General features: G+C 37.2%; 1 protein-coding gene across 11 annotated transcripts in view; it reads left to right on the top strand.

The window, feature by feature from the left end:
- Nucleotides 1–21,287, top strand: part of LOC143681660 (phospholipid-transporting ATPase IB-like) — a 232,010-nt gene that overhangs the window by 127,815 nt on the left and 82,908 nt on the right. For all 11 annotated transcript variants that reach the window (XM_077158874.1, XM_077158873.1, XM_077158882.1 and 8 more), the window contains 2 exons: nt 4,790–4,874; nt 9,212–9,351. In XM_077158874.1, the coding sequence (XP_077014989.1) occupies nt 4,790–4,874; nt 9,212–9,351 (225 nt within the window). The remainder of the gene's footprint in view (nt 1–4,789; nt 4,875–9,211; nt 9,352–21,287) is intronic.

Raw genomic sequence — 21,287 nt, 5'->3', positions numbered from 1 at the left:
AGATTTCATTTCTTTTGGGTAAATAACTAGATGAGAAATGGTTGGAGCCTATGGTAGATGTATGCTGAACTTTTTAGGAAACCACCAAACTGTGTTTATATTCCCACTGGTAGATTTCATCAACACAAATTGGTCTCTGTTCAACAGACACTGCACTTGAAACCAAAAAAAAAACCACCAATCAAAACCCAAGGGTAGAGAGGAAATTTTGACTTGAATTTCTTGCCATGTATTTCAGATAGAGTTTAATAATTCACAGTAACTTCCTGTATTGTTATAAACTGGGAAAAATGAAGGATCAATTTTATTTCCATGCATGTTAAAAGAAAAACCCTATCAAACACGAAATCCTCCATTATAAATATATGACAAAATAGTGAATGTTTTATTCACAAATTTCCTACTATGGGGAAACTGTAAATGACCGGAAGAAACACTTTGATGTGACACTTTCTCTGGTAAGGGAAGGCTATATCAATAGGCTGGTCAAGTGTCAGATACTTCCCACCCTGTTCAATATGAAGATAGGTCATATTTACTGAAGTCCCTTTTTTACTGACTGAACCTGAGACAGTCTTGTATATTAAAGTTGAGAATACAAGCTAAAGCAACTTGATTTCCTCTGCCTTCATGGAGGAGAGAGGAGGAGAAAGATGGGGTCAAACATGAGTGTGAAACAACTTTTATAAAATGTCAAATACAGATTTAAAGTTCTTTGTTGTTTGAAGTGTGGAGGCTGAGATATTAGCACACTCCAACATTCCTACAATTATTTTGGTAAAGACTACATTGTTCACCGAGGCTTTGATGTGAATATTTTCTTTTGGTGAACCTAACCGAATTGGTGTGCAGTAAAGAGGGAGAAGCGTACACGAATGCAGAAGTTAAGAGTAAAGTACAGGATCTGTATTTTCAGGCAAAATATCTGAAACAGTGGTTTTTAAGATACTGACATCAGGCAAGTCTCTTGAAAGCCTGATGCCCTGAGAGATGGGAAACAAATGAGTGAGCCTAACAATTGCCCCAGCTTATTGGTTTGAAATAATTTCCAGTCCAAGATGCGAGGAAAGGTGGAGCTCAGTGCACTTTATGAGTTGAGGAAACAGAGCTGAGATCCCAGGGAAGTTTGGCAAGTATGGCTTATAAGGCCAGAGAGAAGAAGCTACACAGAGACCTAAAGATCTGCATTAATTAGCTGAAGACTAACTACTGTGTATGTGTGAGGAAACTGCCAGAGTCCAGATAAAGAGCCTCCAGAAAGAATTAGAGGTAAACCTCATGATTCATGGGCCCTTGGTAGATAGGAAGGTCTCGCTTCGGTGGTGGGGGATAGTTTGTCCTAACTGAGCACTGCTTGGACCTGCCTAACAAATCTTAAAAGCAGGGTCTGAATGGATCTGTTTCTAGGTAACATAAATGTGTCCTAAAACAAAGTTCAAAATAGTTTACAGAAATATCCAACACCCAATTGTGGTGGTGGTTGCACAAATCTACACATGCAATAAAAGTGCATAGAAAAAAATTCACACACACAAATTAGAGCACACACAAATACCCACACATATGAGTGCTTGTAAAACTGATGAAATCTGAATAAAGATGATGCCAATTTTCTGGTTGTGTTATTTGTATTATAGTTATGCAAGATGTTATCATAGGGGAAAATGGGTTATGGGGATATAGTATATCCCTGTATTATTTCTTATAATTGCATGTAAATCTACAAGTATCTCAAAATTAAAAAGCTAAAAAAATCCAGTGCCAAAAAAGGTAAAATTGAAAATGTTTGGCATTCAATAAAATATTACTGGATATGCAAAGAAGCAAGAAAATGCAACACAAATAAGGAAGTAAAATAGGAAATAAAAATTGACGCAGAACTGACATGGACTTTAGATTTAGCAGTGTAGTAGTTTGAAGCTGTATGTTCCAGAAAAACATATTCTTAAATCTAATCCATTCCTGTGGGCAAGAACTCTTTGTAAAGTGGGACCTTATGACAGGGTTACCTTATGATAGGGTGGTCCAACCCAATCAGGATGGGTCTTAATCCTATTACTGGAGTCTATGATAAGTAGAATGTAATTTAGAGAGAAGCAAAACCATGGTGCAAGAACCTGAAATTCAGTGGAATCTGAAGGAAATGGAGAGACCAGCATAGACCGCTGTATGCATTGCCCTGTGACAGGAAGAGCAAAGGACCAAGGATCACCACAGCCAGCTCCAGAACACCAGTCTCCTAGACGAAAGCATTGCCTTGATGACAACTTGATTTGGACTTTCTTTTAGCCTCAAAACTGTGAGCAAATAAACTCCCATGTTTAACCCGAACCAACTCATGGTGTTTGCTTGAACAGCCAAAGAAAGCTAAAACAAGCAGAAAAATTCATGAAATGTTATTATAGCTACACTCCGTATGTTCAAGTGGTAAATAGGATAACTACATAGTAAAAAGTAAAAGATAAGTGTGTTTACTTTAGACAGAATGTAGTTAATGCATTTTTAATTCATTCTGAAAACCTTTGTCTTTTAATTGGGATGTTTAGAATGGATAAAATTGGTGTTTATTGGTATGGTTAGGTTTAAATTCAGCATCTTATTTATTTTCTGCTTGTCCCATCTGCTCTTTTTCCCCTGATTCCTGTTTTTCTGCCTTCTTTTGGATTATTTTATTAAACTTTTTTTTGGTTTTTTATTTTACTGATTGCTTCACTCTTTACAAATTGGCTTTGCATGGGCTTATTCTCTCCTTCAGAGTTTAGCCTTTTTATCAAGAAGATGAGCCTGAGGCAAAAGTGCAGGATCCTTTTTGTCTTTCCCGGGACTTCATCTTGTCCTGGGCTGTGCCTGCTCGTGACCTTAGGAATTCCCCTGTTTGTAGGAATCCCAGCATCCCCTGTACTCCCTATCCAATACACTTCTTCCTCCTCCCAGGTGCTCAGTTGTTTGTCTTAAAGCCAGTAATCCTTTGTCCCCTGCTGTTTTGACTTAATTGTTTTTTACACTGCTTTGGCTGTCTGAAAACTGCTTCTGCCTGATGGAAAGTTCTTGGAGAGTTAACCAGAAATGAGTATGCTGATTCAGGCTTTCAAGCTGCCTTCAGATAGAAATGCACTGACATACTGGCATCCCAGTGTGCACACGGGGTTACTCTGCTCCCTCAGTAATAGGGCTAAGTAGCTCAGTGGAAGTTCAGGACAGCTCCACACTGGGGGAGGGGCCAGCAAGACCACCATGAGCTTCTCCTACTTTTTAAAGCTATATTTTCTTGATTTGGCATGTTCCCGGTAACTGCAACACTTAAACTGTTTTCTGAAGTTTGGGGGAAGATGGCTCTGCCAGTTTTTACTAGCTGTTCAAAGATTCTGTCAGGGAACAGAACCCTGGAGCATCTTATGCTGCCATCTTGGTTGACCAGAGATCTAAATAGTCAACAGTCTTTTAAAAGAATTGGATAACAAGAAAAATTTTGCATATTTACCCATATCATTCCATTTTCAGTGCTTTTCATATACATATTTCCTTGTAGTATCATTTCCTTTCTGCCCAAGTTACTTTGTAGTGTGAGTTGGCTAGTGATAATTTTTTTTAATCTGTGTATATCTGAAAAAGCCTTTATCTCATCTTGTTTTCCACCTTCATTTATGAAATATATTTTTTTCTGGGTATGGAATTCTAGGTGGACAATATTTTTCCTTTCATGACTTCAATATACAAGTACTGAATTCTTCATTTTTCTAGTTTTAGAACAGCAAGGAAGGTACTGTGGTAAAGTTAGATTCAGGTGTCATGCTGTCAAGGTGATGGTGCCCAGTTGTTCTGTTGCTATGAATAAGCAGCACATGAATTTCATCTATGACTGATTATATCTGTGGTCAACTAAGGGGAATACATTCCACAATGAGTGATGTTTAATTTAGTCATCTGAAGGCTGAAAAGAAGAAGTCAGAGGAGAGAGAAAGAGCTCAGAGCCCACATAGATCCAGAGGTTTGGCGATGCAGAAAGGAAATGTCCCAGGGAAAGCCATTCGAAACCAGAAGCTGGGAAAGAAGCCCAGGAGATGTCGCCGTGTACGTTCCCACATTACAGAGGAACCCACATGATAGCTAGCTGCCTTTCCTCCAAAGAATTTTAAATTTGTGCCTAAATGCATCCCCTTTATAAAAACGAATCCATTTCTCATGTATTGCATTCTGGCATCTTAAGCAAACTAAAACAGGTACTGTGAATTATTAAACTCAGTTTGAAATGCATGGCAAGAAATGCAAGTCAAGTTTTGCTCACTATACTTTGCTTTTGATTGGTAATATTCATGAGCTTGGGGTGCTATGGCTTTTGACCAGAGACCTATTGGGTCTATGCCCGTCTAACTACAGGGCTCCATTAGACTTGGAAAGTTGGCTTGCATTTCAGTAATGTAGCATGTGGCATTTAACTCTTTTTACTTTTTCTGGTATATGTGGTTTTTTATAGATTTTGTTATTTTTTCTTTGAGAAATTTGAGGATACTTAAAGCAGTGGTATCTTTCTTTCATCACCCTCCCAGCTTTGTAGTCTTCTCACACATGTTTTATTTGCAGGATTAGGTTTTAAGTTAAAGGGACTAGTTCAATTAATACTTTAAAGCTTATTTCTGTATTCATTCTTGAATGGTTAGTTCAATGTGGCTATTCAAGCTGCTTTGCACCTATTAGATACAACAATAAAATTTAAAGCATTATTTATCATTATGACTGGAAGGATTGCATAGCAGATTGTTGATCATAGGAATTTTTGCTTATTTAATAGGATTCAGTGATTTGTGAGAGGCTTTCAGAAGATTCTCTGTTTGTGCAGGAGACATTAACCCATCTGGGACATTTTGCTGCAGAAGGTAAATGAGCATTATTTATATTCTGTTACCCCTTGGAATAAGATTTGAGTGTTGAAATCATGGCTCTGTGGACAAGCTATGATGCCTGTGGGTATACAAAGTAGGCAACTTTGGACTAGCGCATATGAGTGACTTTATAATGCCTTTGTTTGCTTAAAAGTAAACAGTTCCCCAAATATACCCTGTGAGATATTATATTATTTTCTCTTTCTTCCACTCTCACCCCAACAATGTTTTTTTCTTATAGAAGTAATATTTTTTTTCCTTGTGGTCTTCCTATTCAAGCAGCAGGATTACTATGCATCCCTATTTCTGTTTGCTAAGTGTGAGCTTTAATTAGTTGTACTAGAAACTTGACCCACAGTTGGATAAAAAGGAAGGCTTTTTCAATATATGTTGTGTATTTTGATCAATTGGTGCCTATTACTCAGAAGAGCAACATAATTGAAAATTTCCCGTTATTCTTCTAATCTTTGAAGGAAATAAAATTCCATGAATACATTGCAAACAAGAAAAACACTCACTGAAAGGTTGACCAAGGCTTTGAAGAACACAAGATATCCTGCTATTAATATCATGAAAAAGCCATAGCCCACTTTCTCCCCTTCGTTTGTAAGCTGCTGCTTCATTTGGTCATATGTGTTTCTGGACTGAAAGTGTGAATATTTTTGCAAAGTTGCACTTTGGGCCTGTTACTACTATCTTAAAACATGCACATACACATAGGCAGGCTATTACAGTTAGAAACACATGGGAACTACTTAACTGAATTCCAAAATAAAATAACAAACTCTGTAACTCTTCTGTGGAGAATTAATCTCAGGGAATCGTCAAATTTTGAATGTTTTAGAGTTAGCTTAAAATGTCAGAATATAATATAGCTCAAAATTTGTCTAAAGAATTCCCATCAAAATGGGATTAAGATCCCCGCTGCAATCAGGATAGCAGAGTGAAACCTTCAGTGCTCTGCCCCTCACAGAAGCTTTGAACAATCTGCAAGAACTGGCAGAAATACCTTTCTAAAAGCTCTAGAAAATAAAGTACTGCAGTAACCAGGCAAGTGCCAAATCTAGAATAAAGCTACTTAATAGAGGTCGGATCTCATGCCAACCTGGCTGACCTGTCCTCCACCCCTCACAAGATTGGCACGGAGCTGGCCCGGGTTCCCAGTTCAGTTTCCTAGCTCCAGTTCCTGCGGGAGCAGAGTAACCCTCATGCACACACTGGGAGCGTGTAGGTCTGGCTTAATCTGTCTGACAGAGGCCAGAGGGGTTCACCATCCCAGAACTTAACCTGTGTGTAGAAGTGGATCATGGCTCTCCTACAGAATGCTCTGGGACAGCAGTCAAGTCGTGCTGCCTGCAGGAGTTTACAGTGCAGTGCTCAGGACCACGAAGAAAGGTTTCCTAGGGAAAAGGGGACATACGTAACTGTGTAAATGGGGGAATTCCCAAGCCCAAATACACATGCCCAAGACAAGATGCACACACAGAAAAGACCAGGTAGGCCCCTACCTTGGCCTGGAACTATTTTCTAAATTTTATGGCCTAAAGGAACACACTGGTGTCAATCTGCAAAGACTAGGAAAGGTGTTTTCTTTTTTTCATTTTATTTTTTGTTAGTTCCTGGCATTCCAGGAACGCTTTCTTATAACACCAGCTGGATGTAAGCTTAAGGAACTGCCACTTCAGAGTCTAAATTCTAGTGATACCACATAAACACATCAAAATATCCAGGTTTCAACAAAAGATTATAAAACATATACAGAAGGAGAATGTGATGGGCCAGACAAAGGTCAAGATTCAAACCTTAGAAACCATCAGTGAGGAGATCGGACTTGGGACATTCCAGAGAAAGACTTGTAAAAAATTGTCATAAATATTCTCAAAGAGCTAAAGGAATATAGACTAAGAAGCAAAGAAATCAGGAAAATGATAGATATACGCAAATAGAATCTCGGTAGAGAACTGGAAACCATGTAGAGGAACCAAACAAAGCTGAAGAACACAGCAACAGAAATAAAAAATTCCCTAGAGGGGTTCAACAGCAGATTAAGATAGCAGAAGAAAAAAATCGGTGAATTTGAAGATAGACAATTGAAATCATCCAGTTTCAAGATCAGAAAGAGGAGAGAATGAAGAAATGTGTACAAAGCCTGAGGAAACTGTGGGATGCCATCAAGTGTACCAATATATGCATGGTGGGAATCCCAGAAGGAAAAGAAAGAGAAAGGGGCAGAAAGAATATTCAAAAGAAATAATGGCTGAAAACTCCCCAAGTTTAATGAAAAACTCGTTGATTATGCGCATCCAGGATATGAAACAAACTCCAAAGAGGATAAGCCAAAAAGTCCTGATGTGCCATGTTATAAACAAACTCTTGAATGCCATAGATAAGGAGAGAATTCTGAAAGCTGCAAAAGAGAAGCACATGTCACATTCAAGGGAGCCTCAATAAGATGAAATGGTAATTTCTCATTGGAAGACATATTTAAAGTGTTGAAAGCAAAAAAATTGCCAACCAAGAATTCTCTATTTCCAAAATCATGGATAAACAAAAGCTAAAGGACTTTGTTACCACTAGACTGTCCCTACAAAAAAAGCTAAAGGGAGTTCTACAGGTTAACGGGAAAGGACGATAGATACTTGACTGAAACCACATGAAGAAATAAAGATCTCCATTTAAGACAATGAGATGGGTAAATGTAAATATCAGTTATTATATTTTTTATTTGTAACTTTTTACTCCCTACAGGATCTAAAAGGCAAATACATGAAATGTTATAATAAATCAATAGTTTTTGACTCATATGAATAAATACGTAATTTGTGGGAAGAGCTGTAGAAAGGTAGAGAGATAGAAGGCATAGGAATATAGTTTATGTATGTTATTGAAGTTAAGCTGGTATCAAAGCAAATGACATTGTTTTAGATTTAGGATATTAACTTTAAGCCCCACAGTGAACACAAAGAAAATGTCAGAGTATATGCAAATTCATTGAGTCAGAAACTAGAGAGCAGGTTATCAGGGGTAGGGGGCAGGAGTAACGGGGAGGTAATGCAAAATGGGTGTAGAGTTTCTCTTCGGGGTGATGGAAAAATGCCAGTAACAGATGATGGTGAGGGTTTGCAATATTGTGAGTATAATCAATTTCACTGAATGCTCTGCTTGGGAAGGGTTGTGATGAGAAGATTTATGTTGTATATACACTTCCACAATTTAAAAAAAAAGAAAGGCAAGCTAAAAGAGATAATGACAAGGAAATACAATACATTCATACTGGATGGGATCTAAGAATAGAGGAGGAAATGCTCAAAAACACGTTACTGGGATGTAAGAAAATTTGACATATAGAATGTAAGCTTTGCATCAATGTTAAATTTCCTGAGCTGATAACCACCCTTAAGGCGATTTCATACTTCAATCTCCTATCCTTGTTCATAGAAACTGTACATGGAAGCATTATGTGTTCAAGGATTATAATATGTGCAACCTGATCTCACATGTTCACTAAGTAATAGATATAGGTAGATGGGAAAATGAATGATCAATAATGAATATAGAGACAGATAGAATGATATGTCAAAGGTGGCAAAGTGTTATAATTGGTGGATCGGGTATCTGGGGAATGGGGTGTTTTGGAGTTCTCTGCATAGGTTTGTTTTTACATCTCTCCTGTAAGGTTGAAATTATTTCAAAATCAAAGATTAAGAAGGATAAAAATTGGATTAAAATAAGTTTTCTCTTAATTTAGAGATTATTTAATTAGTAATTGAAAAATCGAGCCCTCATTCATTATTTCATTCATTTAATAAAGTGTTATTGAGTATCTGTTTTGTGCCGTACACTGGTTTTAAGTCTCCAGGACAGCAGTTGAATAAAGCATAGAAAGCTCATTCCCTCAAGGAATCTACCAGTAAACACATGGTATCTGGTCATGGTATGTTGTACTATGAAGAAAAATGAAACAGAATAAAGACCATGGAGAGTGACAACTGTGTACTTTATATAGGACGGGAAGGCAGGATTTAGCTCAGGCTGAAGGAAGTGATGGGGAGAGCCATGGGGTACTTAGGGGAAAGTTTCCCAAGTAAAAGGTAGAGTAAGTGGAAGCATCTGGAAGTAAGAAGATCAGCAAGGATGCCGTTGTGAGCAAGGAACAGACAGTAAGAGAGCAGGCCTGTAAGGTAGCCAGGGGCAAATGATGTGCTGAGGGGCACAGTTAGGACTGCGCATGCGCATGTCTTCTCAGAGGCTCTTGAACCTTATTTTCAAATGCTTCCCTTGTCCCTGATCACTGACAGCGTGACCAGCATATATAATATCCTTTTTTTCAGGTCTGAGAACTCTCTGTATCGCCTATACAGATTTAAATGAGAAAGAATATCAGGAGTGGTTGAAGGAGTATAAAAAAGCTAGCACAGTTTTACAAGACAGAATAAAAACATTGGAAGAATGTTATGAGGGGATCGAAAAGGTAACATGCCCCATACACACTCTGTATGCCAAGATAAATATGTGAATAAAATAAAAATAAAACTTATAGATGTTTTCATATATTGATGTAATTTTGAAAACTCAGTTCAATTTTGTTATCCTCCATATAATAACTTTCCCCATTTCAAAAATAGTACATGGTCATTAAAAAATAAGCTGTAAGAGTAAAGAAGCATCTGTGATACAGGGCTAGGGATCGATTAGGTTCTGGATATAAGCTCCTAATCTCTTTCCTTATATGAGGGTGTTATACATGTAGTACATACACAGATATGCAATTTTTTTCCCATAAAAATTAGCTCATACTGTGTAAACTGATTGAACCATGATTTTTTCACTTAATAAGTTGGAGACATTTTTTCATGTGATTGAATATTCTTATCTCTTATCTTCTTTGATTACTCCAGCGTATTTCACTGGGTGAGTGAATACTTTTTCTTGTCTGGCTGTTGTTTTTCCTAGGGGGTTCTCGTGTACCCTGGGTTGTTGAGTGTTACTAGAGTGTGGTTGTGCTTCACCGAAGGCCTCAGGGGTTCCACAGACACAGGACCAATTTTAAATCAGGTTTTTGGCTTGGGGCACTTTTGTTATCTGGTTGCATGGATTCTGCATCTCATTTCTGCAGGGGCTTGACCAGAACAAATTTAGACTGGGTAGATTTTCTTGAATTCATTGGGCCCATCTCCCTTTCAAAAATAAAAATTGAAGATTTGTAATAGAATCTAGCTTCATATCAAATGCTTGAACCCTCTAAAATATTCCTCCTGTATAATTACTCAGCATCTGCTGACAAATCACAGTGAAGAAGGACTCATGGATTTGTGGGAACCTTATGTTTCCAGTTCAAAACCACCACTAGAATTTTACCAGCTATGGCACAGGTCCTACAGAGCTCCCACACATGGAGAAGACCCAGCAATTGAAAACTGGACTCTGGGACCTGAAAAACTATACAAGTAATTACCATGGCAATAACTTTTTAATCAAACTGCTATATTTTATAGTTTGTTGTGGTTTAAAGGGGTAGGCAGTCTAGAAGTCATAAATGGGAAAAGCGTAAGGAAAAGTAAGGAAGTCATAGGATAAGGAAAAGAATAAGTAAGTTTCTCTTTCCAGACTGTGAGAGGTGGGGGCCAAGGTTGGGGAGGAGAGTATTCTTTTATTTTTATAATATTTTTATTAATAAAAGAACATACAAACACACAAACATTCTTAACATGAAAACATTCCATACATGGTATACAATCAGTGGCTCAAAATATCATCACATAGCTGTGTGTTGACCACCATGATCATTTTTTGAACGTCTGCATCACTCCAGAGAAAGAAATAAAAAAGAAAAAAGTCATACACACCATACCCCTCGCCCCTCCCACTCGTTGACCACTAGTATTTACATCTACACAATTTATATATTTACTTATTATTTTTTTTTGTATGCTGTATGGCGTTGTGACATTTCATTCTTTTTCCATGTAAGCATCCCATTATGGCAGCACCATTTATTGGATTTTTGCTTGTTTGGTTTTTTTGTTTGTTTGTTTGTTTTTTGGGGAAGTGCATGGGCCAGGAATTGAAACTGGGTCTCCACATGGCAGATGAGAATTCTACCACTGAACTATCCTCATACACTCTCCAATTTATTTTAATCTTTGTTCCCCCTATGGTTTGTTTATTTTTTATCCATATTTTTTATTCATCTGTCCATACCCTAGTTAAAAGGAGCCTTAGACACAAGGTTTTCACAATTACCCAGTCACATTACATAAGCTATATCATTATACAATCATCTTCAAGAAACATGGCTATTGGAACACAACTCTACAGTTCAGGTACTTCCCTCCAGCCACTCCAATACACCATGAACTAAAAAGGGGATATCTATATAATGCATAAGAATAACCTTAGGATAACCTCTTGACTCTGTTTGGAATCTCTCAGTCACTGACACTTTATTTTATCTCATTTCTCTCTTCCCCCTTTCAGTCGAGAAGGTTTTCTCAATCCCTTGATGCTGAGCCCCAGCTCATTCTAGGATTTCTGTCCCACGTTGCCAGGGAGTTTTACACCCCTGGGAGTCATGTCCCATGTAGAGGGGGAGGGCAGTGAGTTCACTTGCCATGTCGGCTTAGAGAGAGGTCACATCTGAGCAACAAAAGAGTTTCTCTGGGGGTGACTCTTAGGCCTAATTTTCAGTAGGCTTAGCCTGTCTTTTGCAGGAATAAGTTTCATAGGGGTAAACCCCAAGATCGGGGGCTTGGCCTATTGATTTGGTTGTCCCCATTGCTTGCTGGAATATCAGAAATTCTCCAGATGGGGTGGTTGAATATTTCCCCCTCTCTCCCCACTCAATCGTCCATTGTATGTGCACACCACAGTCCCCCTTCCATTCCTCAGCCGTTGGACCCTTGGCCCACCTCCATCCATTGTGAATCGGGAACACTGCTGCCAGAAACACCAGTGTACAACTGTCCATTCCTGTTCCCACACTCAGTTCCTCCAGGTATTTATGAGCAGCAGGTTTCAGGATCATATGGCAACCCCACCCCTAGCCATCTGTGGAACCACCACACTGCTTTCCAAGGGGCTGCACCTCTCATTTCCCTGCCGACAGTGAATAGGTACATTTCCTTCTTCAAATTTTCTCTAGCACTTGTTTCTCTCTGTTCATTTTTAAAGTTTCAGTTGCACATCATGCAATCCAACCTAAGTGTACAGAAATGCCTTTGCCACCATAATCTATATGGAGCTATTTCCTTTTCTTCCACAAAGAATCCATACCCCTCCCCCGTACCCTCTTCCTGCTGACATTTAGTTTTGGCATAATGCCTTTGTTACATTCAGTGGAAGCATATTACAATGTTACAGATGACACTAGATCCTAGCTTACATTGATTGTGCATTTTCCCACGTACTATCTATTTTCAACACTCTGCAATATTGACATTCATTTGTTCTCCCTCATGCAAAAACATTTTTTAATTTGTATATTTAATCACCATCATTGTACACTCTAGGCTTTCCTATATTATATCATGTCAGTCTTTATCTTCTATCTTTCCTTCTGGTTTCATACCAGAAGTGCCCCCCCAGCCCTTCCCCCTCTATCATAACGCACATTCAGCTTTATTCAGCATACTAATGCTATTGTACTACAATCAGGTGGTATTGTGCTATCCATTTCTGAATTTTTACAAATCATTCCTGTTGCACAATCTGTATTCCCTCAGCACTGATTGCCCAATCTCTATCCTATTTCTAACTCCTGATAACCTGTGATCTTAACTTCACTTCTCCAAGTTCGCTCATTAATGTTAGTTCATATTAGTGAGACTATACAGTATTTGGCCTTTTGTTTCTGGCTAATTTCACTCCACATAATGTCCTCAAAGTCCATCCACGTTGTGACACTTCATGACTTTATTCTTTCTTATAGCTGTATAATATTCCATTGTATGTATATGCATAATAAGATGGAATATTCCATTGCATGTCTATACCATAGCTTGTTTAGCCACTCATCCATTGATGGATATTTGGGTTGTTTCCATCTTTTGGCAATTATAAATATTGCCACTATAAACATTGGTGTGTAAATGTCTGTTTGTGTCCTTGCCCTCACGTCCTCTGAATGTATACCTAGTAATGGGATTGCTGGATCATATGGCAATTCTATATTTAGCTTCCTGAGGAACCACCAAACTGCCTTCCACAGCAGTATATTCCCTCCGACAGTGGATCAGTGTGCTTCTTTCTCCACATCTTCTCCAGCACATGTCATTTTCTGTTTTTTTTTAAATGGCCGTTCTGATGTGTGTCAGATGATATCTCATTGAGGTTTTGGTTTTAGCATCTTTTCATGTGCCTTTTGGCCATTTGTATTTCCTCTTCTGAAAAGTGCCTGTTTATGTCTTTTGCCCATTTTTTATTTGGGTTGTTTGTCTTTTTGTTGTTGAGTTGAAGAATCTCTTTACATATTCTGAATACTAAACCCTTATCTGATATGTGGTTTCCAAATATTGTTTCCCATTGTGTAGGCTGTCTTTTTACTTTCTTGATAAAGTCCTTTGATGTACAAAGGTGTTTGATTTTGATGAATTCCCATTTATCTATTTCTTTCTTCAATGCTCATGTTTTGGGTGTAAAATCTAGAAAATTGCCTCCTATTGCAAGTTTTATAAGATATTTCTCTACATTTTTTTCTAAAAGTTTTATGGTCTTAGCTCTAATGTCTGGGTCTTTGATCCATTTTGAGTTAATTTTTGTATAGGGTGTGAGATATGGATTCTCATTCATTCTTTTGCATGTGGCTATCCAGTTCTCCAAGCACCATTTATTGAAGAGACTCTTCTGTCCCAGGTGTGTTGACTTGACTGCCTTATCAAAGATCAATTGTCCATAGATGAGAGGGTCTATATCTGAATACTCTATTCAGTTCCATTGGTCATATATCTATCTTTATGCCAGTACCATGCTGTTTTGACCACTGTAGCTTTGTAATATGCTTTAAAGTCAGGTAGTGTGAGACCTCCTGCTTCATTTTTCTTTCTCAAGATATTTTTACCTTTTGGGGGCACACTGTCTTTCCAAATAAATTTGGTTATGGGTTTTTCTATTTCTGTGAGGTAGGTTTTGGAATTTTGATTGGTGTTGCATTGAATCTATAAATCAAATTGGGTAGAACTGACATTTTAACTATATTTAGTCTTCTAATCCATGAACACGGTATGCCCCTTCCATTTATTTAGGTCTCCCATAATTTCTTTTAGCAATTTCTTGTAGTTTTCTGTGTATAGGCTTTTGAACTCTTAAATTTGTATCCTTAATTAAATTTATCCCTAAATATTTGATCTTTTGTTTGAAAGTATTCTTAAATTCACTAATTCATTCTGTAGTATACCTCCACCCTCTATGGAGGGTCTGGCATGCAGCAGGTATTCAGAAAATAACAGTTGAATGGATGAATGAAATATTGACAGTTGATTATGTCAATTTTCTCAATATCCAAGGAAAACATATAGCCAACCGGGCTTGATGCTCCTTATCTGGGTGTATTCTCATTCTTATACTTCCTTATATAAATGGCAGTAATCAAAGTTAAAAGGGCTATCACAGTTGTTTTCCCCATCTGATCTTGGTGGTTATTTGACCTGGGTAAATGCTACATTGTATTCTAAACATTACCTGTTCACCTGAGAGCAAGCAGTGAGGTTACATATTGTTTTTGTCTATGTGATTACAAGCTCTTGGAAAGTTTGAGGGGAAATGTAATCAGTTATTTGGACACTGACACACTATGTAAGAAAGCATTGAATTACCTCTCAATGACTATGAGGTTAAAAAATACAGAGCAGCATCAGAAGTCAAAATATTCAATTTCTCTGTTTAGTTTGGGAGATTTAGCTTAAGTCACTTAGGCAACTATCTCATACAAATAATCACATTCCATGATGCTAAATGACATTGATAATTATCAGACTTACTCATTCAGAGTCTACCATGACCAAATTTATGTTCTCCAATTTGATTTTTTCAGTTCAATCAAGGGTGATTAGCTTCTGAGTAGTTCAGACTTACCATTCATTACATCTTGGTCAGCGGAGACTAGTCCTGGAACTAGATGAATTGTCCATTGAATGGAATTGTCCATAAAAATGGACAATTAGCAGAACTAAATAATACATGAGAAGATAGCTTAGTGCACTTAGATTTGATTACCAGGTTACTGGATTTTCTTAAGTGGTATATTTTTCAGCTATAATGGCCTAAAAATTTGTGATTCTTCACTTTAGTGTTAGTTTTAGCCACGCTATCAATTCCAGTTATTTAGGCTTAGTAGACCTTTATTTCCATTTAGAAAAGCTAATAGCCTTGTCCTTTGGTTTTACTTTTTCTTGTTTTACATTAGCTCCCAAACCTTCTTAACTCTTGCCTCATGGAATGTTTTAATTTTACAATTCTAAATGATGTTATACTATAATTATAGTTGTGTGGTAGCTACCTTCTGAGGAGCTGTAAGTAGTCGTCATAATCTTTTCATACAGATGACACCAGAGAGTGTACAACTGCCTGCTTCTGGGAAATTGATTCTTTCAGACAATTCCACATGTAATGCTGTGGCTCTTCATTATTTCCAGTTAGGAAGGTATTTTGGGGGATGCTCTGCCTGTTATTTATTTATTTTTTTAACTTTTGTAATTTGTATGGTATCACATACAAAATAAAGCAAAGAAATAAAAAAACAATGGTTTTCAAAGGACTCTTTAACAAATAGTTACAGGACAGATCCCAGAGTTTGTTGTGGGCTACCATACAATCCTCTCACATTTTTCCTTCTAGTTGCCCCAAAATATAGGAGGCTAAAAGGGTTACATTTTTTTTATCATCACAATCGACTTTTTTCTTTCTTTTCTTTTTGTGAAAAATAACATAGATACAAAAAAGCTATAAATTTCAAAGTGCAACACCACAATTAGTTGTAGAACATATTTCAGAGTTTGACATGTGTTACAATTCCACAATTTTAGGTTTTTACTTCTATTTTCTCTGAGATACTGGAGACTGAAAGAGATATCAATTTAATGATTCAACAATCATTTTCATTTTTAGTCCTATCTTCTCTGTATAGCTCTACCATATCTTTGATCTTTCCATCCCTCTCTTTATGGGCTATGGCCATTCTAACTTTTTCATGTTGGAAGGGTCTGTCACTAATATAGGGTAGGGAGGTGGAACTATCTGATGTTCTGGAGAGACTGGACTCTCTAGGTTTCAGGATTTATCTGGTCCAGGGACCCATCTGGAGGTTGCAGGTTTCTGGAAAGTTGCACTAGTGCATGGAACCCTTGTGGAATCTTATATATTGCCCTATCTACCTGTTCTTGAGGCCATTAGCCCTTCTTTAGTTCCTGAATATTTTTCTTATAAGGACTCACAAGACTGTAAATTCTTTCTAGTTAGGTAAGGGTACAAAAGACAATTTCTACATTTGGATCAATGCCATTAATATATAACATCTTAGATTATGAATTCTAAAGAAATTATTTTGGCTATTATGTTATCAGGATCTTGCTATTTCTACAAATATGAATTTAATATGTTTGTGTATATATATAGAACCAAACTTGATACTAAGGCCCTCTGAATTTATAGGTCCTTTGTAGCATTTCCTTCTAATTTAACATAAAAGCCATATTGAGATATAATTTGCATAGCATTCAGCCCACCAATTTTACATGCATAATTCAGTGGTCTTCAGTGTATTCACATGTTTTAGTTTCCTAGCTGCCAAAACAAATAGGATGAATGGGTTGGCTTAAACAATGGAAATTTCTTGGCTCACAGTTTTGAGGCTAGGAGAAGTCCGAAATTAAGACATTTGCTTTCTCCTGGAACTGTGGCATCTGGAGCTGGCTGCCAGCAATTCTTGGTCTTTGGCTTTTCTGTCTCATGGCAGATCATATGGCGTCCTCTCTTGGCTTCTCTCTTCTCTTGTGGGTTCCATTGTCTTTCAGCTCCCGACTGCTCCCTCTGGCTTGCTTTCTCTGTGCCCTTCCCCATAAGGCCTCCAGTAATAGGATTCAGCCCCATCCTGATTCATATGGGCCACACATTAATTGAAGTAACCTCAATCAAAGGTCCTAGTTACAAGAGTTCACAACCACAGGAATGGATTAAGTTTAAGAACATGTTGGTTTGGGGTATATATATATCCAAGCCACCACAATGGAATTGTATACCCACCACTGTAATCAACTTTAGAACATTTTCATCACCCCACAAAGAATCCCATACCCACTAGCAGTCACTTCCCATTTGCCCTAATGGCACTAGAAACCACAAATCTACATTCTGTCTCTATGGATTTGCCTATTCTGGACTTTTCACCTCTAAGTACTTCCTAACTGCCCTTGTGATTCTTTTTTGAACCGTTGGTTATTCAGATGTGTGTTTTTCAAATTCCTTTTTGTAATTGACTTCTAAATTTATTTCATTGTGCTCAGAGAGCATATTTTGCATGTTTCAGTTCTTTTAAGTTTACTGAGGCTTGTTTTATGGCCGAGCATATGGTCTATCCTGGAAAACTGAGAAAAACGTGTACTCTGCTGTTGTTGGGAAGGGCCGTCTGTGAGCATCTGCTCAGTGTGTGTGGTTTATAGTGTTGTTCAGGTCTTCCATTTCTTTGTCAATTTTCTGTGTAGATATGTATTGACTTTTGAAAATGTGGTACTGATGTCTCCAACTATTATTGTTGAATTGCTTATTTCTCCCTTCCAGTTTTTGCTTTATGTATTTAGGGGCTCTGTCATTAAGTGCATATATAACTATGACTATTTTTTTTTCCTGATGGATTAATACTTTTATAAATAAAGAGTCCCCATTCATCTCTGGCTATACCTTTTGCTTTAAAATCTATTTTGTCTAATATTATTATTCTCACTCCAGCTTTCTTACATTGCTGTTTGCATTCGAACGCTTACCATCCTTTTATTTTTCAACTACTTTGTATCTTTAAGTCTAAAATGTTCTCCCATAGACAGCATATAATGGGATGTTGGTTTATTATCCATCTTTCCTTTGATATGGTTGAATATATTAAAATCACCTCTGCCTTTTGACTGGATTGTTTAATCCATTTACATTAAATGTTATTATTGATATAGTTAAATTAGTCTGCCATTTCCCATTTTGTTTCTAAGTTATCCCATATCTCTATATTTTATTCCTCTATTCCTTTTTTACTGTTCTTTTTTGCATTAACTGAATATTTTCTAGTGTAACATAATTTTAAAATATTTTTTTCACTATATTTTTGTGAGTTATATTCTTAACGGTTTCTCTGAGCTTACCATATATATCTTAACTTATTAGAACCTACTTTAGATTTATACTAATTTCATTCCAGTAAACTATAGAAACATTATTCCTATATAGCTCTATTTCTTCTTCTCCCTTTTTTGTGCTATTTGTTATACATATTTCATCTTACATGGTACAAACTCAGTAATACATTATTCTAATTATTACTTTATATAATTTTAAGTCTATTAAAGAAACAGACAAGGAAAGTGAGCAAATATATATGTATGGAGTTTATTATACTAACTTTCTTGTTTACCATTTCTGATATCCTTCATTTGTTTATATGAATTTGTGCTCTTACTGGGTGTTATTTCCTTATGCCAAAACAGCTGTTCATCCACCTGCCTTTTTTATACTGTTATTGTCAAGTATATGGTTATGTTATAGGTCAAACAATAAATTAGATACCTCTTAGTTTATACCATTTAAAAAAAACAGTTAATAGGATAATAATAAATATGTATGTATTTATACTGTTTTGTAATTATATAATTGCCTTAATCAGCTCTTTTTACTTTTTGTGACCATTTGGATTGCTGTCTGGGGTCTTTTTCTTTCAGACTAAAGAACTTCTTGAAAATTTATTTGTAAGGCATGTCTGCTATCAATAAATTCTCATAGTTTTTGTTAACCTGGGAATGTATTTTGTCTTCATTTTTAAAAAAAATTGCCTTCGTTTTTGAAAGATAGCTTTGCTGGGGGTAAGATTTTTGGTTCATAGCATTGTTTCCTTTCAGCACTTTGAATACACATCCTACCACTAGATGGGTTCTTTGGTATCTGAAGTGAAGTAAATTGTTCATCTTAAATTTTATTGGGGTTCCCTGGTACATGATGAGTCATTTTTGTTTCACTGCTTTCAGAATTGCCCCCTTGTCTTCGACTTTCAGCAGTTTTACTAAATGGGTATGTTTGGATAGGGATTTCTTTGCATTTATTCTACTTGGAGCTCACTGAACTTCTTGAATATGTGTATTATTCCTTTTCATCAAATATGGTGGTTTACAGCCATTATTTCTTCAAACACGTCTCTGCTCCTTTCTCTTTCTTCTCTCATTCGAGTGCTCCTACTATGCATACGCTGGTGTGCTTGATGGTGTCCAAAAGAGTCTCTGAGGCTCTGCCCATTTTTCTTCATTCCTTGTACTTTCTTTTGGATTACATAATGTCTCTTGATCCATCTTAAAGTTCACTGATTCTTTCTTCTGCCGGTTAAAGTCTACTATTCATGCTCCTAGTGAAATTTTTGGAATCCTTCCAGTTACAGTTAATAGGAGAAAAAATTATAAAATAAATCCCTTGATGAGTAAGAACTTTATGGAGAAGATTTTGAAGTTTTACTTGAGGACTAAATTAGAAGGTGCTTTGGTTTGCTAAAGCTGCCATAATGCAATATACCAGAAATGGATTGGTGTTTTGGTTTTCTAATGCTGCTGGAGAATAATATACCAGAAATAGAATGACTTTTTAAAAGGGACTTTACTGAGTTACAGTTTTACAGTTCTGAGGCCATAAAAATGTCCAAACTAAGGCATCAAGAGAAAGATACCATGACCTCAAGGAAAGCTGATCTGGGAAGACACTTCTGTCACATGGGAAGGCATGTGGCTGGTGTCTGCGGATCCATGTGCCCAGTTCCATTGCTTTCAGACTCTGATGCCAGTGGTTTCTCCTCTAAGCATCTGTGGGCCTTCACTTAGCTCCTCCAGGACACAACCCTGGGTTCTGGCTTGCTTAGCATCTCATGGGAAGGCACAAGGCAACATCTGCTGGGCTCTGTATCTCCAACATCCCTGCCTAGGCATCTGCTCTCTCTGTTGGCACTTCAAACATCTTCAAATATCTGCATCTTTCCCTTTCTGTGAGCTCTCTTAAAGCAAAGTCATTAAGATCCACCTTGAACGAGTGAAGTCATATCTCTATCTAATCAACAAGTCCAACCCACAACTGGTGTGTTACGTCTCCATGGAAACATTCCAATCAAAGTTTCTACCCTAGACAGTAGGTCTGCCCCCATAAGATTGGATTAAGAAAGCAAGCATGGCTTTTCTGGGGGTACATAACAATTTCAAACCAGCACGACTGGCTTTTACAAAGAGGATTTATTAAGTTACAAGTTATAATTCTAAGGCCATGAAAATGCCCAAATTAAGGCACCAAAAAAATATATATCTTCTTCGAGGCAAGGCGTCTGGCCTCTGGGGTCCCTCTATCACATGGGAAGGCACATAGCGACGCTGGCTTGCCTCCTCTCTAGGCTTCTTGTTTCAAATGGCTGTTTCAGCTCCTGTGGGTCCTTCTTGCTTCTTTTTGGAGTATTTTCTTTCTTTACTTCTCTCAACCTTCTCTCATAAAGGTCTCCAGGAAAGGGTTAAGACCCAGCTTGAATGGGTGGAGTCACATGTTGATGGAAACAATCTAATCAATAGTTCCCACCCAACAATAGGTCTGCTCCCACACGCTTGGATTAAAAAAACATAGGCTTTTCTGGGGGTACATAACAGATTCAAACCAGCACAGAAACCATATTAATGGATATGCCATATATAGTGAAATTCAGTATCATAAATGTGGCAATTTTCCTCAAAGTGATCCCAAAATTCAGTGCAATGCAAAAATACATCAAACTCATAGCAGAATTTTCAATGCAGAAATTTCATAGCAGAATTTGACAAGTTTATTATGAAAAGAAGCAGGAAGAGTTTGAGAATCATAAAGAAAACTTTGTAGACAGATAAAAAGAAATGTGGCTTGCTTGAACAGACATGAATATTTATAATAAAGTGATAATAATCAACACTTATGGACTACGTTTATTACCTATTTACAATCTGTTGGACATTGTTCCAATCACTTTACGAATGTTAGCTTGAATAAGAACCCTATGAATAATCTTATTCTCTCCACTTGGTAGATGAGTGAGGAAACTAAGTCACAGAAAGTTTACATAACCTACTTTCGATCACACATTTAGTAAGTTGTAGAGTTAGAGCATGAGTCTAAGAGCCTAACCCCCTAAGCCTCATATTGCACTGCTTTTTGATGTGGCAAACA

This window comes from Tamandua tetradactyla, chromosome 4 (genome assembly GCF_023851605.1).
Source record: "Tamandua tetradactyla isolate mTamTet1 chromosome 4, mTamTet1.pri, whole genome shotgun sequence".
Classification (NCBI taxonomy): domain Eukaryota; kingdom Metazoa; phylum Chordata; class Mammalia; order Pilosa; family Myrmecophagidae; genus Tamandua; species Tamandua tetradactyla.
Note: the sequence above shows the minus strand (reverse complement) of the source record. Positions and strands in the feature narration are given on the sequence as shown.